Source organism: Myotis yumanensis, unplaced genomic scaffold, assembly GCF_028538775.1.
Source record: "Myotis yumanensis isolate MYYU_CA2020_CCGP unplaced genomic scaffold, mMyoYum1.0.hap1 SCAF_11, whole genome shotgun sequence".
NCBI classification, from domain to species: domain Eukaryota; kingdom Metazoa; phylum Chordata; class Mammalia; order Chiroptera; family Vespertilionidae; genus Myotis; species Myotis yumanensis.
The window spans coordinates 41,134,606-41,144,446 of NW_027223762.1; the positions used below are offsets into that span (position 1 = coordinate 41,134,606).

The 9,841-nt window shown below is 37.7% G+C and overlaps 1 protein-coding gene across 2 annotated transcripts; it reads left to right on the forward strand.

The window, feature by feature from the left end:
* Nucleotides 1-457: 457 nt before the first annotated feature.
* On the forward strand, nucleotides 458-8,534 carry LOC139019977 (U4/U6.U5 small nuclear ribonucleoprotein 27 kDa protein). 2 transcript variants are annotated; one of them, XR_011473176.1, is made up of 7 exons: nucleotides 458-545; nucleotides 1,526-1,646; nucleotides 2,924-3,027; nucleotides 4,550-4,629; nucleotides 6,807-6,871; nucleotides 8,121-8,296; nucleotides 8,383-8,534. XR_011473176.1 is itself a non-coding variant. In XM_070429409.1 (6 exons), exons 1-6 carry the CDS (start codon nucleotides 512-514, stop codon nucleotides 8,173-8,175), a joined length of 459 nt encoding a protein of 152 aa, XP_070285510.1. In that variant the 5' UTR covers nucleotides 458-511; the 3' UTR covers nucleotides 8,176-8,534. The 2 variants fall into 2 exon arrangements, 1 of the variants encoding a protein (XP_070285510.1); XM_070429409.1 differs by having other exon boundaries at nucleotides 8,121-8,534.
* Nucleotides 8,535-9,841: the final 1,307 nt, after the last annotated feature.

Genomic DNA, 9,841 nt, shown 5'->3' on the forward strand with positions numbered 1-9,841 from the left:
GCAAATTCGCCAATCGTAAATTCGCCCTGTCTCTCCTATTCCTTCCTGCAAAAACCACAATCATGCCTCCTGACCGACCCTGGTGCTTCCCGTTGTGGGCTTAAACGGCTTGCAGTTTAGAATTGATTTGATATGAAAAGTCTTGTGCATTTAGCAAGAACTGCCAAGATAAGTGGTGGAATGAAAACTGGGTTAGGGTGGTGGGTATATGGGTTTTTCCGGATTTCTATAACATCAACTAGCACACCTTAAGTGCCCACCATGAAACAAAAGCCTCGGCGAAAATGGGGCTGGAAGAGCGGAAGTAACAACTTGGTTCTCAGCCGCATCTCCCCGCTCCAGTGGGCCCTTTGATGCTGGGCTGGCTTTGCGCAGCCGCACTTCGTTAGACGCGGAACCCTTGTGAGTGGATTCAACGTTTTCCAGTCGGCAGTGAAAGCGCACTTCCGGCCTTCACGGAAGTTGTTGCACAGTCGTTTCCGAGGCGGTGTGAGGTAGAGGAGCTTTCCAAATGGGTCGTAGCCGCTCCCGATCTCCGCGGAGGGGTGAGTCTAGAAGCAGTTCGGAGAGTCTGGGGCTCGTTTAGAGGCGCTTCCTATTCCCCCTTATTTTCTATGCGAGGGCCGCGAAGATGTAGGCCCTTTACTCCTGAGAAGGAGACAAGCGGGCTGTCTTGTGGATGGGGGAACGAAGACCTCGGCGCTTTGGTTCCGAAGCAGGGTTTTTTCCCCTTCTAAATTGGCGTTTCGCTCTTTATCAGCCTCCAATAGTAACTTTTGTTATTCTTGTACCTGGTAATTTAGAATCAGACCACGGTTTTTTCATTTAATTTCTGGGTGACCGTGTGTAAGCCATCCAGCCTTTCGGAGCCCTCATTCCCGTCGTTAGACATTGGGGGTAATATTACCTAGCTTTAAAAACTGATGTGAGCAATAATGGCACATTCCACAGCACTCAGCATGTGATACTGCCTGTGTCTGAATGCTCAAGGTAGGTTTCTCCGGTGTATTGTAATAGGGGATCTTGTGTCCTGGGAGCTCACACCCTAAGGTCTCCTGATCCCCACCCCCGTAAGTGAGGCAGAGCCGTGTACTCTGACTTAGACCCTCGGTTCTGCCCCTGGGTGGTTTTTACCACCTTCAACTTGTCAAGTCGTGATTTTCTTAAAAGTTAAATGAGGCCGGCATCCACATATGGCTATTGAGGATCCCAGTCAGAATAAAGATGTGTCCCATCAGGATTAAGAAGTGCTGTTTAATTGTAGGATACACACCGGATTTCCTTAATTTAGTACGGAAAAGGTAACATAATCGCAATACTTTCTTATATTGAGTACTTTTTGAAATGATAATAGTTTGAAAATATATATATTTAGTCAAATAACATTCTGTTAAAACTTATTTCACCTGCTTTTTACTTTTTTAATGTGAATACTAGAAATGGCTTGCATTATATTCCTATGAGACAGCCCAGCTCTAAATATTTGAGGTAATTTTTGGCTCTGCAATTTTGTTCCTTGTGTTAGAACGCAGGCGGTCCCGGTCCACTTCGCGGGAGAGAGAACGCAGGCGCCGGGAAAGGTCTCGGTCCAGGGAGAGAGATCGGAGAAGGAGCCGCTCTCGATCCCCGCACAGAAGACGCTCCAGGTAAGTGCGGAACATGGGCAGAGCTTTACCACGAGTCCCAGAGAAACTAGTTGTTGCCTTTTACTTTGTTTTTATCACTTACAAGGCCCTTTACAACAAGCATGTCAAACTCAAAGGCTAACGCGGGCCAAATAAACAAGGTTTAAGTTTATGTGGGCAGCAAAAAAACCCAAAAGCTTAAATTTTCATAGAAATGTAGGTTTATTTAGATAGAGACATGCTCAATACAAAGGGCTGAAATAAATGAGTAATCGTTAAAATAATAGAACATTTTAATAAAAATTAATATTTTTTCTTGTTGAACTTTAATTTACCAGACACTGAATAACTGCACAATTTAATAAGTGTAATGCAAATAAACTTATTTTTCTTCTTCTCTGAAAGTGAAATATTTTCTGTTGGGCACACCAAAAAAGTCACTACAAGACTAATGTGGCAATCGGCTGCTAAAATATTCGCTGCTAGATTTAGTGGAGAGAAATGGTGTGCCTGCATGTAAGACGTGTAAGGGAAATGAATGCAACATGATTATAGGGGTCAGTCATTAGCGAACGTTGTTATTAATAATTATGTATAACAGGATATTGTAAAAATTAAGTTATGAAATTTTTATTAAAACGTTTCTTACATACCGATATATTGGCTGGGCTGAAAATATATTCGTTGTGGGCCGCCAGTTTGACATGCTTGATTTACAATGCCATGAAATGGGGGGACTTAAGCCCATCTTATTCTAAACCTAACATTTCTCTGGGTGAATGGGGTTAATAAGTCTCTACTCCTAGAGTTGCCTTTAGGAGTAAATGAAAAATAATACCAGAAAAGCACTTAACATGATGCTTGGCAAAAATAAGTAATAAGTGTTTGTTCTGCTTTTATTGACTTTTTGGTGATAAAGATTTATTCAAGTATGTAATAAAAAATGTGAGATCTTGGAAGTACCTTAGAATGGACTTGTGATTTCCTAATAAGCATCCATTGCTGTTTAAGTCAATTTTTTGTGTTTATGTGCAGTTGTTAGAAACTGTTTAGTTACATTTTTCTGCCTTGCAGAACATTTTTTAGCCCTAGCTATACTGAGCAAGACTGTATTTTTGCTAACAATCGGGCTAGGCGGAACCTTCTAGCTTATTCTTCTATAGGAAATGGGCTCGTGGTTCTCTGCAGCCTGGCTCTTGTTCAGCCTTTACCTTTCAGGCACTCATGCATATCTGTGCTGATTGACACAGTGGTCAGGTATGTCTCTGTTTCTGACATGTTTACTTATTAAATATTAGATCCCCAAGACGACATAGATCCACATCTCCTTCTCCTTCTCGACTGAAAGAAAGAAGAGATGAGGAAAAGAAAGAAACAAAGAGCAAAGAACGTCAGATAACTGGTAATGTTATTAGTTAAATAACTATAGGAAGAGTGCAGCCTTGTTTAGATAACTTCAGGCATGATAACATAAAAGTATAATTTTTAACCATTAAGATATATTAAGTTGCTTATAGTATTCATTGCATATGGATTGAGATTTTGTTTTAATTGTACCTTTGAGTTCCTGGTTATCTATGGTGCTCCTGATATTGGGAGGACAATTAAAAATGTGAGCATATTTTATTTTGGAAGTACCTTCAAAAGAAGTATCATGTCTGATATGAAAGGGGTCCTGCCTAAAGGCTTCAACATGTCCTTTTAAGCGATTTCTTTTGTTGGAAGGTGGAGAGCACATTCCTTCCTTGCACCTCAAGTTACAGTCTGCTTGCACAATTCACCATGGCTAAGATTTGGAAACAGCCTAAGTGCCCATCAGCAGATGAGTGGATTAGAAACCCGTAGTACTTCTACATAACGGAATACTATGCTGCTGTAAAAAAGAAGGAATTCTTACCATTTGCAACAGCTTAGATGGAACTGGAGAGCATTATGCTAAGTGAAATAAACCAGTCAGAGAAAGATAAATATCACATGATCTCACTCATTTGTGGAATATAATGAACAACATAAACTGATGAACAAAATTAAAACCAGAGTCATAGAACCATCAAACAGACTGTCCAACCTATGAGGGAAGGTGAGGGGTGAAGGGGTAAGAGATCAACCAAAGGACTTATATGCCTGCATATGAGCATAACAAATAGACACAGACAGTAGGGAGTTGAGCTGGGGGGTGGGGGTGGCCGGGGAGAGGACACTGGGGGAAAAGGGAGACTTATGTAATACTTCCAGTGGTCGACAAACTGCGGCTCGGCAAACAGCAGCTCGAGAGCCACATGCGGCTCTTTGGCTTCTTGAGTGTGGCTCTTCCACAAAATACCGGCTCTTCCACAAAATACTGACTTCTGTGCTTGGGCCATGAAGTTTTAATTGCACTGTACATGCGCGCCCGCACATGGTATTTTGTGGAAGAGTCACACTCAAGGGGCCAAAGAGCCGCATGTGGCTCATGAGCCGCAGTTTGCCGACCACGGCTTTAAACAATAAAGAATTTTTTGAAAAGTTACATTACAAATGGAAGAGGAATTTTTTTCATTAGCTTAAGTCGTGTGTGTGTGTGTGTGTGTGTGTGTGTGTGTGTGTTTATTAAAAAAACAGTTTATTTCAGAGAACATGGGAGAGGGAGAGAAAGATAGAAACATCAATGATGAAAAAGCATTGATCAGTTGTGTCCTGCACATCCACACTGGGGATTGAGCCCAAAACCGGGATATGTGCCCTGACCAGGAATCAAACCATGACCTCCTTGTTCATAGTTGATGCTCAACCACTAAGTCACAGCAGCTGGGCTAGACTTAAGTCTTTAGCTGATTGTTTTGTATGTTCTCTGCTGGTCAGGTGGAGTGACTGTTAATCTAGTGCCACCTTTGCTTTAATATATATAAAATGATAGTTTTAAAATTTTTCACTTATTTTTGCAGAGGAAGACTTAGAGGGAAAAACAGAAGAAGAAATAGAAATGATGAAGATAATGGGATTTGCCTCCTTTGACTCAACAAAAGTAAGTAAAACTTGAAGCCAGTTATGCAGTTTGAATTGAATTAATCCATTATGACTGTCCCATTTTTTCATATTTTTTTACTGTTGACTATGTAATTGCTTCCACTGATACAAGTTTATTCAGTTAAAAGACAATAACTGTCTGTGTGAAGGGGCTTGAGGGTACAGAGAAGGAAGCAGTGAGGTGCCATTGAATCCAGGGAGTGTTTGCCTGGGATGATGTTGAGTTAGATCTTAAAGGGCCAGTAGAAAGAAGAAGAAGAGGATCATTTTAAGTAGAAGGAGGAGTTCATGAAAATGCCCTGTAGACGTGAAGTAGCATAGTGTATTGTGGGAATTTCAAATTCAGTGGCTGTTAAAAAGATGCTGATGGGCCAGTGACTACAGTGAGTCTGGAAATAGAGGTAGGAAGCAAATCATGACAGACTTTTGCTGCCCTTTGTCATGCTAAGGAATTTAGAGTTGATTTTTTTTATATATATATTTTTTATTATTGATAGTATTGCAGATATCTCCAATTTTCCCTCCCTTCCCCCCTCCCTCCCACCCTCCCAAGAGATGATTCTTTAGGTGGTGAGAGAAAGCAAAGATTTTTAAGAAAATGAGTGATAGGATTTGTATGTGTTTTAGACAGATGACCTAGGGCAGCCTTGGAGCACATTTGGGAGGCATTTACTAGGTGTACCGGTTAATAATGTGGATTTTTTTCAATAGATGGAGTTACACATATGTTGATATATATGCGATTTGACATGTATGCTATTTTGTTGTATTGACAACAAGCTTCAAAACTTCATATGTCAAATTTTCTGAAGGTGTTAACATCATAGATATTTTTACGCTTAAAAATGTTGAATTTTGTGCCAAAAAAGCATCTGCGGAAAGTTTTAATTCATTACTTTATTTTGAAGAAAAGTGCTGCTGAAAGTTATCGTATACTTCAGGAAGCTTATGGTGAACATGCTCCATCTCAAGATACTTGTTCTTGGGAGGTCAAAATCCTGCACCTCAAGTAATTTACCCATTATTCTTCCCTTCCCCCAAAATGTAGTGAAAACAGGAAAAGTAAAATCAAACATATTTATTTTAGCTCCACTTTAAATATGTGCATCATTTGTATATGCCTTTAGGCCAGTGAGTAAGAATCCTTTTTTTTCCCTAACACAGAATGATAGGGTACACTCCCATGAGTAATAATGAGGAAAGGGGGGATTGAGGATCATGTATGTGAGGGCTGTGTGTGTGTGTGAGAGAGAGAGAGAGAGGGAGGGAGGGAGAGGGAGGGAGGGAGAGAATGCAAGTGAGCGCTAACCGATGATGTTCATACATTTAACAATCATTTTCTGAGCACCTGCAAGTGCAGTGGCCTAGCATGTGAGTATGCAAAGGTGACTCAAAGGCATATCCCTCCCTCAAGAAGCTTGCAGTCTCATAGGGGAAATGACATCAAGTGTATACATCATGATAATGCAGGTTGGAACATGGTGGGTATCGATGCCTCTGGATCATTTGAATTGAGCCTTGAATGATGTATAAGCACCACATAGTTGAAGATAACCAATGGGAGTTGGGATGGTAATTCAGGCATGAGGAAAAGCAAGTGGTGAGTTAACCTGGCTGAATCAAAAGACCCATAAAGGAATTAATGAAAAAGAGGGTAGAAGCCACATGAGAAAAGGCCAAGATATAAGTGACACTCAACATTAGCATATGTTACTCTGTATTCTGATTTCTGATTTAAAAACCCGAATTGCAAGGCCTGTGTAAGAAATGGGATTTAGATGAATGGTGACCGATCCAGCCATACTTTGAAAATGTGAATTTTTCTAGAGAAAATACCGTTAACTTATATATGGTTTCAAAGAATTCTTTCACCAAAAGAGGTTAGGATCTGCTACACTATTTCCCTTCATGCCTTGCACATAATACATAAACCAGGAATGTTTCTTGATTTGAATATTGTATTATTTGCTTATGTGTGACTATAAAAAGGTGAACAGAAGTATAATACTTGGGAGCTCATGAGGTATCAGGATCTGAAAATTCTTTTTCTCATTGGCCTACCTCATTCTTAGATGGATCTTGCCATGTAAGTCTGTCTATAGGATGCAGTTCTTTTGATCAAGGTATTTAATGTATCCTTCCTGTTTTTATAATTTATATATTGCTTTTCTCCAGGGAAAAAAGTTGGATGGTTCTGTAAATGCGTATGCCATAAATGTGTCTCAGAAGAGGAAGTACAGGTATGCATTACCCCCATTATTATGTTTGAACCAATAATATAAATCATGTGCTTGAGAAAGAATTTATTATCAGATAATTATTTGTAGGAAATGTAGCAATCTTCCATACAGTCCCTTGTTTTAATCTTCCTTGCTTATATTCTAGTGTGTTATTTTCTGATTTACATGTGAACTAATTATTATAGAGAATGGTAGTTGGCTTAAATCTTTTACAACTGTATAGATAGTTCTTCAGAACATTTTTTTAAATCTTTTTACTTTAATTTCATTATAATTATAGATTTAAAAAATAGATCACTCCTGAATTACTCACTTGGATTGATGATGTAAGGATTTCAACTGTAAATATATTAAGTACACACATTTTATTAATAGCATGGGACAATTCATACTTGAAATCTTACTGAATTCCTAATGAATGGAAAAGTCAAGAACACATCTTCAAACATTGCCTTACTCTCTACCGTTATCACTGATAAAAGACTAATATTCCAATTAATTTAGAATATGAATAATGTGATTTGAGAATGCTGGTGAGTTAACACGTTAAGCGCCCAGCCTGTTTTGTCTTCCGGACGGAAAGTATAGTGTCAGTCACCAGTGACTTACTGGGTGTTTAATGTGTTAAGGGACCAGAATCATCACTGACATTCCTTTGTAAAGTTCCCTTTAAATAGAGTGTTATGGAGAAAACCAGTCCAGTATGCAATCAGATTTACTTGGCAGGTACCTGTTTTGAACTCCGCTCTGTATCCTTTAACTAGGTGTTTGGTGTTACTTAAAATAAATAAATTGATTTTTTTTTAAGTCTGTGGAATCTTCTCAAATAATTTTGAAAGTATATTTCCATACTTCTATTTGGATTTTACAGAAATCTTTAATGCTGTTGCTTATTTTGAAAGTGAAGTAATCTCTTCTTACTGTACATTAAATAATCTTGAATACTTCTTACCCTGTACTTTACCATCTTAAAGGTTATTTATAGGTGTAATTTCAGAAGCATCTCTTTTTTTATAGAGAAGAGAGGAAGGGGGAAAAAGAGAAAGAAACATCAATTTGTTGTTGCACTTATTCCTTGATTGATTGATTCTTGTATGTGCCCCGACTGGGGATAGAACTTGCAACCTTGGCATATTGGGATGATGCTCTAAACAACTAAGCAGCCTGACCAGGACCATGGATATTTTTTCACAAGAGGAGTCCAGAATTTTTTTTTTAATGAACATTGAATTTTTTCTTCTTCTCATAGGCAGTACATGAATCGCAAAGGTGGATTCAACAGACCTTTGGATTTCATTGCGTGAGAATTGAAATGTTGAAGAATGATTTTTTTTCCCCCTCATCATGATCAGAAGAGTGGATTTTGTATTTTGTATTTCATATGCATCAAAACAGGACAGGATCACAGCCCTTCCTCCTTGTAAAGTAAGAAAATTTTATCTTTGATGTGTGCAGTTCACTTATCTTGCCTCAAAAGAAGAAATGTTAAATATTACATTTTTTTCTTTTAGGAAGTATCATTTGGGGCAATCATCAACCCCATTTTTTGTCTTATTCCTGTGGAAGCTGTATATGTTTTCTTCTTGGATGCTCGTTAGGACTTTTTAAAATACATAAAAAAGTAATTTGGATGTAAGTGTCTCAAATAAAGCAATTATTTCTACCTCTCTGTATTTGATAAATATTTTATTACTGTGTAAAATATCTCCCTACACATTTTCTTTTTTCATGCATAGATTTAGATATGATTCCTAGTAGTTAAAAAATTAAAAGAATGAAAAAGTATAACTGGATTTTTGTATCTTCTGAGGGTTTTTTCCTCAGTACCACTTATTACTTTCCCCCCCTTTTTAAAAGCAATAAATGCTTATTTAAAAAAAAAACAAAAAACACCACACACACACACACACACACACACACACACACACAGACAAAACAACAATGTGGGAAAAAATCAAACAGTAAGAGAAAAGCCAAAATCACCTATAACCTACCCCCAGGAACACTCAATGTTACTATTTTGGTATATATCTTTTCAGGATCCTGTGGGTGTATATTTCCTACTCCCTACCATGAGATCAAAATGCAGTTCTCTTTTGCTAATCCTTTTTCTCCCATGTGCTGTGAATATCTTTTTAATATTCTTACATATTCTTTGGAAACTTAGCTTTTAGGAGGTAGTTGGTTGTACCATAATTTTTTATTAACAAATCATTTACTTGGTGAACATTGGCTTCCCTCCTATGATTTGTTGTAAGTAGTATCCCTGTTACATATATCTTTTTGTACTTGTTACATTATTTCCTCTGGTTCGGTTCTTAAATGTGAGATAAAGGTGTGTGTGTGCGCGCGCACACACATGTTTTAAGTGTTTTTGGTACATATATATGGCTAGAAAGGTAACAATGGACTCTGACAGTAAGGTATGAGCATTCCCATTTTATACACATGTACTAATACTGGGTGTAATTTATTTAAAGTTTCTAATCTGATGAGTAAAGTATTGGTATTTGCTTTTAATTTATTTAATTTCTGGGGAGGAGGAACATTTTAAAAACATGTTCGCCATATATATTCCTTTGTAAAATGCTAATTCTAAATCTTGGTTCCATTTGTATTTTGGCAAGTTTTCTTTTTCTTACTTGAAGGAAACTCTTTTTATATTGAAAACAATAAACATTACCCATTCTATTTCACATCTCATTGGTATTTGAGCTCCATAGTTAGATTTTAAATTTGGGTTGTTTGTTTGTTTTTGAGTACAAGCACATGGAACACAATTTGGATAGCACAAAGGATATAAAGTGATGAGCTAATTGTGTATCTTTTCAGAGATATACGCAAATATATATTTTATTCAAATGTAAGCAAACTTTACACACTATTTTGCAACAAGCCTTTTTTTCACTTGTAAATCTTAAGATTATTTCTTATCAGCATATGTAATATTGCCTCTTTTTAAAAAATCAT

Coding starts and splice junctions, on each gene's coding strand:
- LOC139019977 (XM_070429409.1), top strand. CDS start 512: ATGGGTCGTAGCCGCTCCCGATCTCCGCGGAGGG. Junction 546..1,525: donor CTCCCGATCTCCGCGGAGGG/GTGAGTCTAGAA, acceptor TCCTTGTGTTAG/AACGCAGGCGGTCCCGGTCC. Junction 3,028..4,549: donor CAAAGAACGTCAGATAACTG/GTAATGTTATTA, acceptor TTATTTTTGCAG/AGGAAGACTTAGAGGGAAAA.